The sequence below is a fragment of the Eucyclogobius newberryi genome, unplaced genomic scaffold (assembly GCF_026437365.1).
Source record: "Eucyclogobius newberryi isolate DKJ021-1_F unplaced genomic scaffold, fEucNew1.0.hap1 SCAF_4, whole genome shotgun sequence".
Classification (NCBI taxonomy): Eukaryota; Metazoa; Chordata; class Actinopteri; order Gobiiformes; family Gobiidae; genus Eucyclogobius; species Eucyclogobius newberryi.
This window is the reverse complement of record NW_027316056.1, coordinates 32423236-32443400: the sequence shown is the minus strand read 5'-3', so window position 1 is coordinate 32443400 and position 20165 is coordinate 32423236. Positions and strand designations below refer to the sequence as shown.

General features: G+C 42.7%; 1 protein-coding gene across 1 annotated transcript in view; it reads right to left on the bottom strand.

Moving 5' to 3' along the window:
* tll1 (tolloid-like 1) overlaps window positions 1–20165 on the bottom strand; it is a 72029-nt gene that overhangs the window by 49928 nt on the left and 1936 nt on the right. The window contains exons 2-11 of the mRNA XM_072463447.1: window positions 19645–20052; window positions 8904–9014; window positions 7327–7413; window positions 6504–6689; window positions 6309–6426; window positions 5315–5493; window positions 4465–4570; window positions 4038–4162; window positions 623–738; window positions 437–539 (exon numbers count right to left, since the gene is read on the bottom strand). Of these exons, the coding sequence (XP_072319548.1) occupies window positions 437–539; window positions 623–738; window positions 4038–4162; window positions 4465–4570; window positions 5315–5493; window positions 6309–6426; window positions 6504–6689; window positions 7327–7413; window positions 8904–9014; window positions 19645–19819 (1306 nt within the window). The 5' untranslated portion in view covers window positions 19820–20052. The remainder of the gene's footprint in view (window positions 1–436; window positions 540–622; window positions 739–4037; window positions 4163–4464; window positions 4571–5314; window positions 5494–6308; window positions 6427–6503; window positions 6690–7326; window positions 7414–8903; window positions 9015–19644; window positions 20053–20165) is intronic.

The window sequence follows — 20165 nt, the reverse complement described above, 5'->3', positions numbered from 1 at the left end:
TATGTAATATATCTGTAGAAAATTTAAAACTATTTTGAGATCAACATTTTTGTAAATATTTGTCTTGCTTAACCTAAAACGTAGGATTTTGCCTCTACAATGTCTTTGAACCAGACTCTGACATCACACTGCAGGACGATAAAGGATTACACAAATCTAAATGCACTGATCATAAGGAAACATGGCCATAAAATCACTGTTTTGAAATGGTTAAAAGCTCAAAGTCTAGTTTAACATCACAAGTACTTCAGATGACATTCTTAGACAGATTTAATTATAAAAATGAGTTGTATTAAACTGATGGATGTATCGCTGTATAAATCACTACATAATCAGGTTCAACATTTGTGGAATCTCCTTCTGGACATTTATCATGGAGGGAAAAAACATCTGTGAGTTTGACTTTTAGAATCAGAAGCAGTCAGGAGGTCCTCACCGAGCAGCTGCGCTTTCCTCCAATAACCATCACGGACTTCTATGTAGTCGTACCAACAGAGGCTGCTTTTGTACAGATCCATGGTGGTGAAGTTCAGAACAATCTGGAAAAGCCGAGCAGACGTTTGTGACCTTCTCAGCACACAGCCTCTCATTGTGGACGCGAGGGAGTGAAAGTGTGGCTCACCTTCTCTCCGGGTGTAACCGATATCCTCCACACACAGTGCGTGTAGGACGGGTAACCGTTGGGGTAACCCGGGGACGTGAAGTTCCCTGTGGAGTCCTGGAGCGTCTCTCCACAGGCTGAGGGACACAGACACACACATAATGCTTCTGTAGAGTCTTTTTACTTATAGTGGGAACACATTTAAAGAACACATGACTCTAATCTGTCATTACTGAGATGATCAGCATCAGTTTGTGTTTCAGAAAGTGTTTAGTACATTATTATTGTGATGTGTGTGATGTGTGTGATGTGTGTGATGTGTGTGATGTGTGTGATGTGTGTGATGTGTGTGATGTGTGTGATGTGTGTGATGTGTGTGATGTGTGTGATGTGTGTGATGTGTGTTATGTGTGTGATGTGTGTGATGTGTGTGATGTGTGTGATGTGTGTGATGTGTGTTATGTGTGTTATGTGTGTGATGTGTGTGATGTGTGTGATGTGTGTGATGTGTGTGATGTGTGTGATGTGTGTGATGTGTGTGATGTGTGTGATGTGTGTGATGTGTGTGATGTGTGTGATGTGTGTGATGTGTGTGATGTGTGTGATGTGTGTGATGTGTGTGATGTGTGTGATGTGTGTGATGTGTATGATGTGTGTGATGTGTGTGATGTGTGTGATGTGTGTGATGTGTGTGATGTGTGTGATGTGTATGATGTGTGTGATGTGTGTGATGTGTGTGATGTGTATGATGTGTGTGATGTGTGTGATGTGTGTGATGTGTGTGATGTGTGTGATGTGTGTGATGTGTGTGATGTGTGTGATGTGTATGATGTGTATGATGTGTGTGATGTGTATGATGTGTGTGATGTGTGTGATGTGTGTGATGTGTGTGATGTGTGTGATGTGTGTGATGTGTGTTATGTGTGTTATGTGTGTGATGTGTGTGATGTGTGTGATGTGTGTGATGTGTGTGATGTGTGTGATGTGTGTGATGTGTGTGATGTGTGTTATGTGTGTGATGTGTGTGATGTGTGTGATGTGTGTGATGTGTGTGATGTGTGTGATGTGTGTGATGTGTGTGATGTGTGTTATGTGTGTTATGTGTGTGATGTGTATGATGTGTGTGATGTGTGTGATGTGTGTGATGTGTGTGATGTGTGTGATGTGTGTGATGTGTGTGATGTGTGTGATGTGTGTTATGTGTGTGATGTGTGTGATGTGTGTGATGTGTGTGATGTGTGTGATGTGTGTGATGTGTGTGATGTGTGTGATGTGTGTGATGTGTGTGATGTGTGTGATGTGTGTGATGTGTGTGATGTGTGTGATGTGTGTGATGTGTGTGATGTGTGTGATGTGTGTGATGTGTGTGATGTGTGTGATGTGTGTGATGTGTGTGATGTGTGTGATGTGTGTGATGTGTGTGATGTGTGTGATGTGTGTGATGTGTGTGATGTGTGTGATGTGTGTGATGTGTGTGATGTGTGTGATGTGTGTGATGTGTGTGATGTGTGTGATGTGTGTGATGTGTGTGATGTGTGTGATGTGTGTGATGTGTGTGATGTGTGTGATGTGTGTGATGTGTGTGATGTGTGTGATGTGTGTGATGTGTGTGATGTGTGTGATGTGTGTGATGTGTGTGATGTGTGTGATGTGTGTGATGTGTTTGATGTGTGTGATGTGTGTGATGTGTGTGATGTGTGTGATGTGTGTGATGTGTGTGATGTGTGTGATGTGTGTGATGTGTGTGATGTGTGTGATGTGTGTGATGTGTGTGATGTGTGTGATGTGTGTGATGTGTGTGATGTGTGTGATGTGTGTGATGTGTGTGATGTGTGTGATGTGTGTGATGTGTGTGATGTGTGTGATGTGTATGATGTGTATGATGTGTGTGATGTGTATGATGTGTGTGATGTGTGTGATGTGTATGATGTGTGTGATGTGTGTGATGTGTATGATGTGTGTGATGTGTATGATGTGTGTGATGTGTGTGATGTGTGTGATGTGTGTGATGTGTGTGATGTGTGTGATGTGTGTGATGTGTGTGATGTGTGTGATGTGTGTGATGTGTATGATGTGTGTGATGTGTGTGATGTGTGTGATGTGTGTGATGTGTATGATGTGTATGATGTGTGTGATGTGTGTGATGTGTGTGATGTGTATGATGTGTGTGATGTGTGTGATGTGTGTGATGTGTATAATGTGTATGATGTGTATGATGCGTATGATGTACATTATGTGTATGATGTCTATGTGTATGATGTCTATGATGTGTATGATGTGTATTATGTGTGTGATGTGTGTGATGTACATTATGTGTATGATGTGTATGTGTATGATGTCTATGATGTGTATGATGTGTATGATGTGTTTGATGTGTGTGATGTGTATGAGGTGTGTGATGTGTGTGATGTACATTATGTGTATGATGTACATTATGTGTATGATGTGTTTGATGTGTGTGATGTGTATGAGGTGTGTGATGTGTGTGATGTGTATGATGTGTGTGATGTGTATGATGTGTGTGATGTGTGTGATGTACATTATGTGTATGATGTACATTATGTGTATGATGTGTATGATGTCTATGATGTGTATGATGGGTATGATGTGCATTATGTGTATGATGTGTATGATGTGTGTGATGTGTATGAGGTGTGTGATGTGTGTGATGTACATTATGTGTATGATGTACATTATGTGTATGATGTGTGTGATGTGTATGATGTCTATGATGTGTATGATGTGTATGATGTCTATGATGTCTATGATGTCTATGATGTGTATGATGTGTATGATGTGTATGATGTGTATGATGTGTATTATGTGTATTATGTGTATTATGTGTATGTGCAAAGCAGTAAGAATGCCACTGCTGTAGCCCCAGAACACACAGACAGTCTTGGTCTTGGTCTCACCCTCGGTCTCAGTCACAGTCTTGGCCTCGGTCTCGATCCTGGTCTTGATCTCGGTCTTGGTCTCGGTCTTGGTCTCGGTCCTGGTCTCGGTCCTGGTCTCAGTTTCTGTCTCGGTCACAGTCTGGGCTAAATCTCTGTCTCTATCTCGGTCCTGGTCTCAGTCCTGGTCTGGGTCACAGTCTCGGTCCTGGTCTCGGCCTCGGTCCTGGTCTGGGTCACAGTCTGGTCTCAGTCTCTGTCTCAGTCTCGGCCTTGGTCTCGGTCTCAGTCCTTGTCTCGGTCCTGGTCCTGGTCACAGTCTGGGTCACAGTCTGGGTCACAGTCCTGGTCACAGTTTCGGCTTCGGTCACAGTCTCAGCCTCGGTCTTGGTCCTGGTTTCGGTCCTGGTCTGGGTCACAGTCTGGGTCACAGTCTCTGTCTCTGTCTCTGTCTCTGTCTCGGCGTTGGTTTTGGTCCTGGTCCTGGTCTCGGTCCTGGTCACAGTCTGGTCTCAGTGGTCAGAGAGTAAACACGTCAGTACCTGGACATCTATACAGCTTTCTTGCCTGTGCAATGTCTCCTTTACTGAGCCTCGTCCTCTGGCCTATCGCGGGACGCACTCCGCTCTCATCTCTGGAGGGGAGGATGGTATCCAGGAACATGCCCCTTTATGTGGAAAAAACAACCAACACAAACATCTGTTACTCCAAAAACAAAGACACAAAAACACAATAAAGCTTCCTGAGACACACGATGACTCATTTCAAGAGCATGCTTCATTACATAGTTTGAATAGTCCAAAGAGTTCAAGTGAAAGAAAAGGATGTTTATCACCAGCTTCAGGAACACAAACTATCTAAATAGATGAACTTTCTCAACACATTTTCACTTTGAGCGTGTCACAGTGAACAGACTTACAGTAGCGTGTTGTGGATGATTTTAATTATTTATTTGAGCTAAAAACTGACCGTGAGAAGGTGTTCCTGGCGTAGTGCATGATGCTGTCAAAATCATACGGCTCCCCAAGAGAGTTGACCTCCCCTGGCTCCATTTTGAGGAAGTTATACTCCTGACCTGGAAACATGCGACATTCATGAACATCGCATTCAGTCTCATACGACCACTATATGGATTTAAGGAAGGTCAATTATATTCATTTTATCACACTGACCGCACTGGAACTGTACATATTACATATACATACTGTACATATACATGACATAAACATATACCGTATTTTCTAGACTATAAGTCGCACTGGAGTATAAGTGGCATTTTTGGGGGAAATTTATTTGATAAAATCCAAGACCAAGAACAAACATTTCTTCTTGAAATACAATTTAAAATAATAACAGATGAGAGAACATGGTGAATAGGTGTACGTATGCTAACGCTAACACCTTCAGCTACATGAGGCACAGACAGAACTGTGGTAAGTGTCTGGTATGTTAACGTAACATACTCACAGTTATTCAGATAACTCTAGCATAAAGAACATGCTAACAAGTTTACCAAAGCATCAGTTTTACACCAAATCACTAAATCCACTGAATTCTTCTTCCTCTGTGTCACTTCTAAACAACTCCACAAACTCCAGAGGTAGAGGAAGTGCTGATTCTTCTTCTGCGTCGCTTAGAGCCTAGAGCGCCCTCTTGTTGTTGTTAGTGTGAAAATAACAAATAATGTCACATAAGTCGCTCTGGAGTATAAGTCGCACCCCGGCAAAAACTATGAAAAAAAGTGCGACTTATAGACTGGGAAACACGGTATTCTGTGGTGTGGGTAATGTTGTGGACATGATCAGATCAGATCTGTCACCTGGCTGGATGTTGTCCCGGATAATAGTCACGTGGTTGTCCCGGTCCGGCCGTGTGTGCTCGTGCCAGAAGCCAATGACGTGGCCCAGTTCGTGCACCACAATGCCGAACTTGTCACAGTTCTTCCCGATGGAGATGGCCTGGGGCCCATTGCCACGGCGACCCACATAGGAACAACACCTAATGAGAATTCGGGGGAAGTTGAAAGTCGAGAGATAACGTTAGATACTTAAGGGCAATTTACCCAAGGAAAGCAGCCAAAACAATGTTTAAACCAACACACACAAGACAAACACGATCAGGATTTCCTCTGCTGTGCTGTGGCCACCGGAGGCAAAATATCAGGAGTTATTAGCAACAACATCTTTGATAAAAGTGCTGCTTTATAAGCAACTGCTGTGAGAATTCACACACCGCAGCAGAGGGAAACACACACACACACACACACACAAACACACACACGTTTCTTTTTGTTGTTTACTGAGACATCCGTGCCAGGCTAACAAATCTGATTAAAGATATCCTCTGAGCTCGTAGGAGTCACTGGAGTAGAGAGGTAATCTTTTATGCAGCACTTTCAGTTTTCACCTCAATCGTTGTCATTGCTTTACCCCACACTGAACACACACGCCTGTAACACACGATGCCTACAACATGCTCCATCCCAACACACGTGTGCAACGGCCTCAGCTCACGTAGTTTGACCGGCACTGTAAACCACGAGTGGAGCGCGACCACTGTAAAAACACACTATGACCCCTCAGTACACAGAACAATGCACTGGAGCTGCATGCGAGTCAAACGCACAACATGCAAACAGTGGGACAAAGCTGTGATTGGTGGGACGGGGAAACGGGAGCAGGACAGGAAGGAAAGTGGAGCCATTGTTGAGTGACCGTATCGTCTCTCACTGACAAGGTCACTCCTGCACTCTAGGCACTCACACACACGCACGCACGCGCACACGTAGTACACTGAGCATGTGCAGCACTCACCCGCAGGGCCTGTAGGTGAACACGATGTAGCTCTCCTCGTCGCTCTTCTCGATGAAGGTCACGCAGGTCTGCTTCTCCCAGTGGCGCATGGCCTGCTTGAACATGGCCCTCTGACTGCCTGGACATGCACAGACCCCCGCTTTACACACTCGCGCCCCCTCAGCATGTCACAGGTGGTGCGGAGGAGTGGCTTACCGGTGAAGTTTCCTCCGATGATGTACGGGATGACTCCCCCGGGCCATATCCTCTCGGCTCTGGAGGTGGCTGCACGAGGGAAACGACTCTTCGCGGCGCCGCCTTCCTCCGCCGTCCTCGCGGCGCTCACACCGGCGCTCTTTGCTCTGGACGATTCTTTTGTATTATTGTTCTTTTCGGGGTGGTCTGGTAAAACAAGGCAGGAACATTTGCGACGACAGTTTGTGCGACGGATTCATCAAAACGACAATTGAGAACAAGGTCAAAACGTAGCGTATAGTGCACATTTACCGTATTTTCCGGACTATAAGTCGCACTGGAGTATAAGTCGCATTTTGTGAGGAAATTTATTTGATAAAATCCAAGACCAAGAACAATTTCATCTTGAATTGCAATATAAAATAATAACAGATGAGAGAACATGGTGAATAGGTGTACGTATGCTAACGCTAACACCTTCAGCTGCATGACGCACAGACAACGAACTGTGGTAAGTGTCTGGTATGTTAACGTAACATATTAACGGTTATTCAGATAACTATAACTTCTTCCTCTGTGTCACTTCTAAACAACTCCACAAACTCCGAAGGTAGATAAAGTGCTGATTCTTCTTCTGCGTCACTTAGAGCCTAGAGCGCCCTCTTGTTGTTGCCAGTGTGAAAATAACAAATAATGTCACATATAAGTCACTCTGGAGTATAAGTCGCACCCCGGCCAAAACTATGAAAAAAGGTGCCGCTTATAGTCTGGAAAATACGGTATTGCAAAAAATCACAGCTGAACGTGATTATTTCGTGCACATTCACATAAATCGTGCACTTACCAAAGCCACGTTTCCTTAACTTCTCCAGCAGCAGGTATAACGCTCCTTTTTTCTTTGAGATTTGGTGTTCCTGTTCTCCACGGCCACCTGACGAGACGCGAGAGCCAAGAATCAGAGCCAAAACAAAGCACAATAAATGTTGATATCCTCAGATGGCTCCTCTTAACTTCCTCTAAAACAATGCTGCCGTTTCGCAAGGTTGCCGGGTGATTGGTGTGCGAGGAACAGAACGTGACGGGCAGAAAGTGCGGTTACTACTGTAATAACGAAACACATTTGTCTGGTATTTGCGTTTATTGGTGTAGATTTTCAAATGTGCTTTAAATTGAGTGTGATTCTAGCCATATTACAGTTACAATAATGTGTAATTTGCAGTTTTACATACAGTCCGTACCGTGTGACAAAATCTGACCGCTGCATGCTGTCTGCATCTAGTCGTAAAACATTTTTATCGATTACGAAAACAGAAAAAAAGAACCATGTGCGCAACGTTTAGGGATTAAAGCGGATTGAATGTGAATTTGTAGCAGTTTGTGGATTTGTGAGCGCCAGTTTAAACATGGATTAACAACTACCGACTTTTACGGTTTAACAGCAGTACTTTTACGTACAATTGATTTTTATACTCAAACTACACATTTCACTTAAATGTACTGAACCGGATTGTATTACTTCCCCCCAGTTTGACAATTTTGATCATGTTTGTTATATTTGTACTTCCTGTTTGGAAAAGAGCAGCAGATGTGGCGTAAATAAAGGTGATTCCACAACTGTTACCTAGCAACCATACTGTAAACAAGGTATCAATATCCACATAAATCACACTGATAAAACCTTTATTTTATTAAATTATGCTTTTTAACTGACAGAACAACGCGTCGGTTGCGTGTAACTGGGCTCATGCGGCCATCTTGGCTCTTGCCCTGATGTAAACAAACATAAATGCCAAAAGAAATCCGCATAAACCGCTCGAATATCACAACAGTTCCGATCTCCACTGTGTCAGCTGTGGCGCTAACAACTGGTCAAACATCGTCTGTAAGTGTGTGTAAGGCGTGTGTACAGCAGTAGAGCTACACTAATTATGATTATTACGTTTTTTGGGTGATTTTGTGCTTTTATTGCTTGCATTGAGGACGCTGGCTGCCCATTATAAGCCAGTAAAGTCAGTAAAAGCAGGTCAAAAGCTGCGATATCTGAACCGACTGACATGACATTTGGGAACAATTTGTCTGTGTATAAAAAGGCACAAGGCGCAGTAAAGACAAAAAACAATTGCGGCTTCTCACAAAATCAATATGACCGGGCCGCAGCAGAATTCTAGCACTTGCCGGTGAAATACGTTGGCATAAACCGATTATCCCTGCGTTTCTGATGGCACGATGGCTCGGCAGAGGGATCCCGTGCTATTTATTTTGCTACTTTTTTTTCACAAACCGGCACTAGACCATGTGAAACGATGATAAAGATCGACCGCAGGTTCTGTCCCATCGGCAGGAAAACACGATGCAGCCGTGTGCACTTTGGGCATAGATTTGGGGCACACTTGCTACGACTGAGACGCCAGCGCCGCTCACCCGTTGTGTGTCCCGAGTGCGTGTGCTTCTGCCGGGTCAGGTCCACCGTCCGGTCCACGTGGAACATCTGAAGGTCCTCCTCGTCCAGAGCAATATCGCCCCAGAACACAGCTGCCAAAAGTAACACATAAGGACAGTAGTTTAGTGTGAGACGAAAAATGTGAATGATTTGAATTGGGATCATGGGAAAGTATTATTTACAGAAGGAGTGTATTTTCATAATGCTGACTTTGATGTGGATGTTTTCTCTTTTTGATGCTGTGATTGACGCATGTGATGTTTTCTTATGTTACTTTTCTATCAATCTAAATATAGGAAGACATCTTATCATGCGTTTGGGTTTGGGTTTCATGTTTTAAAAGACTAAATCAGCCATTTCACGCTTTACTGTCCTGTTTAATAAAAGCTATGGGCCATAACATCTTTGAAAATAAAACACATTCAGGACTCAACTTAAAAATGGACAAAATTAAAAGACAATGGTCAAAATGGGACAATTATCTTGAACTTGATACTCAGTAATTCTTCTTTGTGTATGTATATATATGAGTATGTGTTTATATACATATATTATTTAAGCCACTCCCTTATTTTCAACCTTTGCTCCTTTAACTTATGTCTGTGGTTTTTTCCCCCATTTTGTTTGTTTTGATTGTGCTTTTATTGTATTCCCTCTTTTTGTTGTTCTTTGTTCTGATGAAAAAGAAAATTGTAAACAATAATTAAAAACAAAACACATTCATTTTTTTGTGCAAAACAAGCTCCATGTTTTTTCAACAGCACAGTTTTTCTAGTTGTGACATCAAAACAGTATAAATAAGTCTAAAACAGCATTAGTAAAAGTCTCAACTGTATGTTTGTTTGTCCAAAGAACCTCGGGTACATTTATACCGCACAAAAGTCTCGATATGTTTTATTACAAAATGGGTATTAGCAGAAATTGTGTCGGAAATGTCAAAATTCCAACACTACTTTGATGCATGCTTTATGGGACAGTGAGGAAAGTGTTTTGAGGATTTTTTGTGTTTATTGGTTTGATTTTTGGTTTGTTAATAATATTTGAATCGTATAATAATAATAATAATTTGAACAATAATTTAAAGCCTAAAACACGTACGGTGCATGCTTTGTCGTTACACCCTGTGGAGGGTCAAATAGTGGGTTAACCCTGAATCAGGTGGTGAAGTGAAATACAGTGGCCACGATTGTTTCACATGTTCAGGATTAAAGATTAGATTGGGAAGAAGGCTCTTATAGCATACTTTATACGGCTTTTGACACTGGCTCTCCTCCGTTTGTGCCAGCCTGTGCAGAGCTGTTCACCAAACGCTGCAGGTCCCTGAGCACCTGTTTGTCCCCACGTTTGTTCCACAGGTTAATGGGAAACGAAACAAACTTCCAAATTTGAGGGCGGTTTTAGACTTCTGCTCAAGACAATTAATTTATTGTTAAGCCAATGTTTTAATGTGGCATGGTTTACTCATGGTTTCTGTTCAAGACCGTTTTTCTCTTCTTTCACATGTCGGGTGTCGTTTTTAAATTGTGTTTGAATATCAATTTGGGATCATAAAAAATACTAAGATTCACTTTTGCCAGTATCGCCCACCTCTACTCGTCCAGTCTGTTACAACTGCACGACTACAGTCTATAGAGTTGTGCAGAACAGAACAGTTTATCTACGATCTGTAACAACGCTTCATAAGTAATCATAATCATTGTGTTTCTGTGAGCGATGGGACTCTTGTTCGGACACATTCATTTCCACTCTTCAACAATAGTGAGGATAACATCACAAAGATTAACGGAGCTGAGTTATGGCCCTCCGCAGGGATTAAAGACACACACGGAGACATTCACAATGGCATGGGACCCGCTTGCCATTCAGCTAATCAGAGCAGCCACCGGAGGGAAAGAGGAGGTGGTGCAGTGCCATTATTTTTAAAGCTATGCCATTGTTTAGGATGTGGAGGAACTTAAACAATCCAACAGAATGTGTAAATTACCAATTAAGATAGAAGGAGAAATGATTTTCTATTGTGTGGAGACTCTCCTGCCTCCCAGACGAAGGGTCAGATTGATTATTTAAGACACACCGCCTGCGACGAGGCTGATGAGGCATCGATCATTCTGAGTCCATGGAGAGCAATTTGACGTAGAGAGGTTTTGAAGACAGCATTATTTGTCCCTCTGCAGAAAGAGAGAGAATGACGTCTGTTCAACTGTTTAATCTGGTTGGCCTGACGTAACTCTGAAGTTTACTAGTTAACATTGTGAAACATTGAGTTGCCCCAAGGATGAGATTAGTCCGGAAAAAAATGACCTTAAATGTGGGCAATATGGCAAAAGATTACATTTTTTTTCTATTGTAGAAAAATATTCAATTGTAGTCATCTGGTCTATAGACGTTTTTTTCAACTGCCTTTAGGAGGTAAATAAAGTCATTGGCTTCTTCTGAAACTTCACTGTAATGAGTTAAATCCAGCTGTCACTCATTCAGAGTCTTAAAGCGGCTGATCGATAGAAGGAGAGGGAGGGAAAGCTGCAGAAATAGTGAATCACAATGTGACGACATCACCCAAAAAGCAGATGGGAGATCATGGTTTGATTTCCATCACTCAGCCAGCCCGAACGTGAAGATATCAAACCTCCAAAGAGCCAAACTATAAATACCATATCGTGGAGACATCATATGCTAGGATACATCTTTTAGAGCAGAAGGATTACACATTAAACAACATGCATTTCTTTAGCCTGAGTTGGTCTCTACAGTCAATTATCAAGCACTCCAAGTTCTCCAAATATGAGCAAGTGACAAACGAAAAAGGGAAAAGAAAATGAACATAGCTGTGCCCATTGATTGCCAGGCTTCTGTAAATCCATAGCACCATTAATAGGGCAGAGTCGAGCCAGAGTGCGAGCGCAGAGAATGGAGTTCAGGAGGGAAGCTATTGATCCCCGAACCCCAGGACGTCCCGGGAGGACTCCGGCGTGCTGAGCAGGAGGCGTGCTGTTCACCTTCACAGGGCACTGCAGCGGCACACGGTCACATACAGACAGTACAGTCCTGCACCGAGCCACGTCTCCATGGAAACGTATTTATTTATTTGAACAGGACAGTGCGTGCAAATGGCACTAAACCCGCCCGGATTGCAGCCGAAAGCTAATTTCCGACCTTTGTCCCAAGGAGGTCACAACATTTCATACATACAAATAACACATTGCACAGATTACGTCATTGCACAGTCCTCATTATTGCACATCTCAATCATTGCACATTCATATTGAGCCCACACGTGAACGTATGTCTCGATAGAAAGTCCATTTGACATTATGATGTGATGTAGCTTTTTAAATGAATAAAATCTGAAATTATAACTTAAAGTGTAAACAGATTTGAAGCAGCAATCTACATTTTATAGCATAACTTTATAAAACAATCTCAATCTCTTCTTTTTGAGTGTTTCGTATTAAAGTTGGGGGGATTTTAACTGTAACATGGGACAGACTTTAACTGAAAGGTGTTTTAATGGTGGTTTTAACTGCCAAATGAACCCCACCAGAGAAAGAGCAGAAACAGCAGCAACAACAAAGTGTGTCGTATGATAAAACAAATGTTTAGTTCCGTTCGCTCACTTCTTCAACGCTGATGCACGTTCAGCACTTGAGGTTCTATTGTAAATGTGACAGTGGAATCACAAAGAGCTTATCTCTGCCCGATGAGGATTTGCTCTAAAGTAATCACCGTGGAAGCGGCTTGATCCATCCGAACGCTCACGAGGAAAAACGCTCAGGTGCAGTGGTGCCTGGCCACATACAGGCAGAATATGAACAGAAAACATGATTTATTTGTTTCTTAATTTACCTATTGAGTGTATTGACCATGATTCTTAGTTTTAGGTTTAGGCTTTAGGTTTAGAAAAGCTTAGCATCACCGTCTACACACGTTTGCAGGGGAAAAGGCAGAATAGTTGTGTGTCAGGTATAAAACTGGCTCCACAAATGTAAATTCTTGTAATAGTTCATATTTTAGCCTTCCCTGCGATGCTAATCCTCCAGGATCTGTTTAAAAAGTGCAAAGTCAGCTGAATCCTGATTTGAAAACAAGCATTTCAAATCCAAGAACAATAACAATGGACAATAGTATATGCACTAATGTCACTGTTGCACCCGCTCCTTCTATTGGTCGGATGGATTCATTCACGTGCAATACTGACTTAACCATGTGCAATACCGTCATATTCATGTGCAATTACTGTCGTACTCACAAGCAATTAAGGCCACATTCATGTGCACATAACTGATGTAAATAAGAGTGTTTTGTTACTTACCATTAGTATTAGTATTATTTAGTCTTATGCTAGCTATTTTTACCATTTCACCATTTTATTTTATTATTATTTTATTTTTATCTTTTTATTTTATTTTTTTCCTCCATTCCCTATTAAGATATGAGAGGAGTTTTGTTAAGAGTTGTGTTTTAAAAAAGTGTTCCTATAATCTGTCCTTTCCCCCTGTATCTACTGCGTTGTAACAGACATTCAAGGAATATCTTATCGTATCTTATCTTATTTAACCAATCACAGTAAAGTGGTTACTAAACTGATTTTATTTACCTCTTAAAAGCAAAAGAAAAATCAATCCGGACAAAATCCTAATCAGAATCGGGCTCCAAGAAACTTTTGCCATGAATGTTTTGCTGTATTTCCCTTTCATAATCTGAATGAAACTGTGGACCTTACTATATTTTCAAATGTTGACATAGACGTTGGTAAAATACTGCTTATCAGCCACACACAAAAAGCATAAACATGTATAAAATGGATCAATTTCTTTTCTCCAGCCTTAGTTACATCACAAGTGCCACTTTCATTTACAATATTGAAAGAAAACAATGCTCCTTCTTCAGCTACAGACACAATGTGCCACCCGAGGCGAAAGGGAAGTAGATATTTAATAATTGAGCAGCAGAGTGTGGCAGGTGGGCACAACGTCCGCACTGCTGACTCACGGCTTCTCGGGCTCCGGAATAATGACGCTCCAAAACAAACAGTCCACTCAGAGCGAGCCTGGGCTTTGTGCTGAGGAGGGAATCCTACAAAATGCATCGGAAGCTTCGGCCGTAGCAGCAACACTCTTCTCTGGAAAGTCCGGTTTAATATAGAAGAAGAACCGGCATCTACACAACTCGCACACTGCACACACAACTCATCTACACACCTCACATTCTGCACACACATCTCATCTACACACCTCACACACTGCACACGCAACTCATCTACACACCTCACACACTGCACACACAACTCATCTACACACCTCACACACTGCACATACAACTCATCTACACACCGCACACACAACTCATCTACACACCTCACACACTGCACACACAACTCATCTACACACCTCACACACTGCACACACAACTCATCTACACACCTCACACACTGCACATGCAACTCATCTACACACCTCACACACTGCACACACAACTCATCTACACACCTCACACACTGCACATACAACTCATCTACACACCGCACACACAACTCATCTACACACCTCACACACCGCACACACAACTCATCTACACACCTCACACACTGCACACACAACTCATCTACACACCTCACACACTGCACACACAACTCATCTACACACCTCACACACTACACACCCTAAGACTCGATTATCCTCTGATTTTTACATTTACCGTATTTTCTGGAGTATAAGTCGCACCAGCCAAAAAAATACATAATAGAGAAGAAAAAGAACATATATAAGTTGCACTGGAGCATAAGTATGAGTATAAGTATATAAGTATAAATATAAGTTGCACCCCGGCAAAAACTATGAAAAAAGGTGCGACTTATAGTCCGGAAAATACGGTACTCTTGGATCATGATTGCTCGCTGCTTTCCTGGTGGAGCGTTTCTCTGGAGATGTCACGACACCGAAGTTACAATTAAGAAAAAACAAGATGATAATTCATAATTACTGAGACGTGACTAAACAACGATGCAATCTTTAATTATCGTTCATTCCCGTCGTCTAACACGGCAAGTTTGAGACCAGTTTTACCAAATCAAACTGTTCTGAATGTCAAAATAAAGCCAGATAAAAAAGTTACATTTAGATAAACAATAGACTGAATTAATAAGACAAAAATGTGCTTCGAAAACGTTTTCTGAATAATTGTGATAATCGATTCACAGAATAATTGTGTAATTAATTGTCTTATGGCAGCAGGTCATTTTACTGTTCATCTTCACAGATAAGTAAGGATAGATGTTTTTAAACATGTTATTTGCCCTAAAATCACCCGCATTTAAACAAAGAAACATTAGATTGGATTAGCAAAGCAACAACATCTTCATGACAACCACCGTTATTGTGTAGTTTTTATTGTTTGTCACATTCACTTTATTTTGACAGTCTGAAAGTTCAATTTCCTGAAGCTGATCACAATTTCGAGGAATAGTAACACTCCAGACGACGGTAACGAACGACAATTGTTCTCAATAATCGAGAATAATCGTTAAATCGTGTCATTTCTCCCCCCCCCACAACAACCATAACATCAATGACAAACATAAGTGGTCCCATCGCGTTGCACTTTGCACTTTGCACTTGGCCCGTCCGTGTTCGGTACCTGCTCGCGTGAACATCCATCAGGTGCGACGCGATACCGACGCGACTTGTGTCTGTGCTCGAGATTTGATGTGAACTGTGATTCGGGAGGAAGAATGAATGACTGAGTGAGTGTGGAGAGCGTGAGCGTTAGCGTGTGCGTTAGCGTGTGCGTTAGCGTTAGCGTGTGCGTTAGCGTGTGCGCGTGACATCTCCAGCTGAGCGGCAGGATGCAGACAACCAGGAAGAGATAAGCCCTGGTGAATGAGCGAGCGCTGCAGGAGTGTGTAGTAACTGTGTGTCCGAGCGAGCGTGTGTGCGTGTCCCACGCGGGGGAAATCGCTTCACAAAGGCCTGGAAGTGTGTGTTCTCCCGTCTACCAGCGCGGGACCACGGGGGGAGATAAGCAGACAGCCAAATATTCCCCCTTATGTTTTCCCAGCAAAAACAGGAGACGGAATGCCAGCCACTCAGAGCCGTGCCACCGGGTCAGGCCCGGAATGAGCCGCTGCTTCCACGAGCCGCGCACGCTGAAGCTGGACACGGCGGGATTACGGGAAAGCGGCGCAGAGATGTGTTGTGTTGTCGCTGGGTGATAATGTGTTCGATTCGGCGGGCTCTGAGCGTTGGCTAGCGATTCTCGCGGCTAATGCTAACTTTTGTGAAAGTGGAAAAATAAACGAACGATCAATTTAGATTTGAAGTAAAACAGATTGTTCTTGTTGATTACTTTATTTTCTTCTTATTACATATTTTAGTTTCGTATGAATAACAAAGTTCTCCCTTTAGCAACAGTCTACGCCAAAGTGTTCACCTCATTTGTAAAGTCATGTTTTCAGTGGCACAATTACATTATAACTATTCACTGTAGGATATTTATTCATTTTAGCGTGACTTGGCAAAAACCCTTCACAGATGGACAGAAAGTAGTGACGCTGTGTCGATAGTGCCAAAATCTATATCGCTTTCATATTCTGACTTATTCTGACTGACATATTAGTTAAGGTTTAAGTGTCAGACAAATGTGAAATATCACTAGATATTTATACACAACCAGCAGCTCGTCATATTAGGGGGCGTGGTCTGCCGTGGATGAACTGTGCTCATTCAATTCTTCTGCCCCGCCCACTTTTGCCTCTTTTTGCCACAGATGGGCATTTTCGTTGTGTTGAGAACTCTGTTCAAGCTTAAGTGGAGAACAAGGGAAAAGTCTGTTCGCTAAAATGCTATAAAGTATATGTTATAAACTATATATGTTATACATTATACTTGATATAGAAAATGTGGCATATCTTCAAAACAACATACATGATATTATCTAAATTTTGATATAGTGACCTCTACTGGCCCCTTTTGTGCACAGTTATATTAGTTATAATATTTCATACTGAAGGGTATATGTACTATCTCCTAAATTAAAGCTGGAACAATATTTTGGGGGCTCAGTGTTTACCGTGTGCACATTAACAAAACTGTCCCACTAGAGCTGTTACTTTCATGTAGAACAATCAGATCTTATAGAGAGTCAAATAACTAACTTCAACTTCAATTCATGCATAACTAACTACTGACTTTTTAGACATATTTTTGAATCGCACATTTTCACGGTTCTAATCGCCGCGGCGACTGAGCGTGTGTCCGTCAGGTCCTTCACGATGCACAGGCCCATCCTCACCTCACATGTTTATTCAAACTATTGACCAGTTTAAAGTCACTTCATTTAACTCCTCTAATTACGCTTTGGTTTGGTGGAATCGCACCTGTGATAAATATACATAACTTTAGGACCGTTAATTTGTAGTTTGTGAAGACGTTTTGGAAAATAAATGTTTAAGCAGGTGCGGGAAGCGGGTGCTAAGTCCTACAACGGAATCTCTCTGTGATGTCATCAAAGGGCGACGCGCCATTGAAAACCACAACGTCCGCACTCGTCCCCTGACCCGTCCTTCCCTCCACAGTCCTGCACTCTTAAACCAGACTCTACAGCGCAATTCGGACACTGAGCTCACTACTTCCTCCTCACCGCAGGTCATGTGACTCTGGCGTCCAAATGGGAGGGAAAAGTCAGCGAAACTCAGATAAAAAATGGATTTCTGTAAAAATACTAGTAAAATCTGATAAATACTCACATATTTATGGACTAATAGTCATGGATCTCACATTCAACAACAAACGGACCGGATTATTCTGCCTGTGACGGCGGCTCATGCTAAGCTAAGCGGCTAACGCTAGCAACTTTGCGGTTTATTTAGGACTGTTCTGTTCATCGGGGCAGATATTTATATATTTTTTTTCTTCCTTCTCGATTGTGATTTATGTTAACTTAAATAATACACAATTGAAATAAATAATAATAATATTCTTGAGTCAACAGTGCGTTTTAGCAGCTTTTCTGCTTTTCTCTCGCAAAGCATTGTGGTCTATACTGATCGCTGGACCCTACTTTTCACGGTGCATTCACTCGTTTTTCACCCGCTGAACATTCGAAACTCGAAATGGCCTGAGCCCTAAACAGCGCCCTCTGTAGGTCAGAGTGTGGACATTCGGACGCACACTTTTCTGACCGTTGAAACAATCATTCAACAAAGCAAATGTGTTATATGGCATTACTGCTTGTCACATCTTGTTTACAGTCCGGTTGCTATAGGTAACAGTTGCAGAATCGCCTCTACCTATGTCATATTCGCTGCCCAGGTCCAACCAGGAAGTGCAATTATAAGCTTGACAAAAATGGTCAAACTGGGAGCAAATGGGCAAAATGCTCAGTCAAATCTGAAATATAATTGTGTTTTAGTGAAACGTGTGTATTCTAACATTTCATATAGACTTTAAACATCCAATACTATAAATTGAGTGCTTGTTTAACTTACCAAACCAGAAAGCAATCATAATAATCGTAATATAAGCAGCAGGAAGAGCGTAAAAGTGCACATGACATGTTAAATTTCACTCAAACGCACTGTGAACATGATGATTATTCACTGTCGCTTATTGATGACATAGACAGACTCTGTTCTAGAGCTCACTACTTCCTGTCATTTTCAACTTTCGTTTTGCTGTTTTTCTTCACAAACTGCAACTCGACTCATGTGAAACCGCGATCATATTTACCACAGGGACTTTCACGTAATAATTCGAAAAACATGAGAACCCGTCGCGCATGCACTTAAACTAGTTCCATATAGGAGCACTGAGAAAACATTACTTCAGGAGAAATCACAGCCACCACCAGTCTCATTTGTGGTTTTGTAGCTCTAAAAATCCTCCTTGTGCACACGCATCTTTCCGGGAGGTAAAAACACGTTCTGTGGAGCTCAGTAACAGACTGAACGTGTGTGAACGGTGAGCTTCAGCGCAGTCACAGTGGCACATAAGGTCCAGTCAAGTCAGAGGCCACGGCTACAGGAGGGCAGTGTGTGTCCGAGCGGTGCCAGGTTTGTGAGCGTGCTGTGTGAGGAATGCACCTCCGAGTGTCAGGGAACGCGGCTTTTATCTCAGCGTGTCATCACCACAACAACATGGAACACTGAACACACATGTTCTGAGGCGTGTGCCCAAATGTGGCTGTCACACATATCTCACCCACCGTTATTAAGACAATAAACTAATGTTAATATGTAACTGCTCTGGTTATAGGGCTGAAATTAAACATAAAAACAGTTTGGTTAATGGTGATTATAAGGGTTTTATTTCTGGTTGTCCCTCTGCCTCTCTCCTTCAGTGACAGCCTCTCTGGTCTAGGGGGATATTTAAAGTTGTTGCGTGGATGCGCCTGCGTGACTAAATGTGGAAAGGTTTATGTTCTGAATGATGACATTCAAAGTCTGTGCTTTAGTTGGCTTGGTCTTCTGCTGATGATGGATTTAATATCATCAGGATGCATGCGCAAAGCCGCAGACCACAATCTGCGCACTTCTGAATGCGCGTGTCATATTTACGCGGTGACTGCGGGCTGCACGTGGCATCCGCAGCAGGATCACGGCAAGACGCAGACTTAACGTAGGATCTGACCAGTGGGAATGGACATCTGGACTGACATCTTTCATTCAGAGGCATGTGTCACCTCCATCCCACTCTCATTTACAGTTTACACATCAATCAAATTACTCACCCGCTTTGCATGGGTCTTTGTAGTCAATGACATCTGTTTTATCTTCTTCAAAATAATCATAGTCTGCTTCAGTGTAGTCAAAACTGTTAGTAACAGAGAGTTTGCCCCAGAAAGTCAAGCCGGCAAGAAGCGTGACCCAGCGCATCTTTGCCAGTGCCAGAGGCACGCGGTCCATTTGTGGCTAAATGCAGAAAGCCTCGTGTTTCCTGCGCGGGTGGGACACGGTCACGCCGCTCTCCGGTGAAAGCATCAGTGGCAGCCGCTCAGCAGGTCATGGAGAAGCCGGGGTTAGGGCGGTCCGCCTGTCATCCATGCCCCTGTCACTCAGGTGTCCCCCCGACACTTCCACAGCTTCACTGAGAGTGGGAAGAAACTGCGCCGCGTGAAGAGGACGCTTCCCGCGTGAGTCTGTGGAGGAGCAGACACGAGTGAGCCGGAGCCGAGTGAGCCGGAGCTGCGCGCCACTGCGCAAAGACCAAACACCAAAGACCAATAAAGTGCAAGTCCAGTCAGTCAGGGGC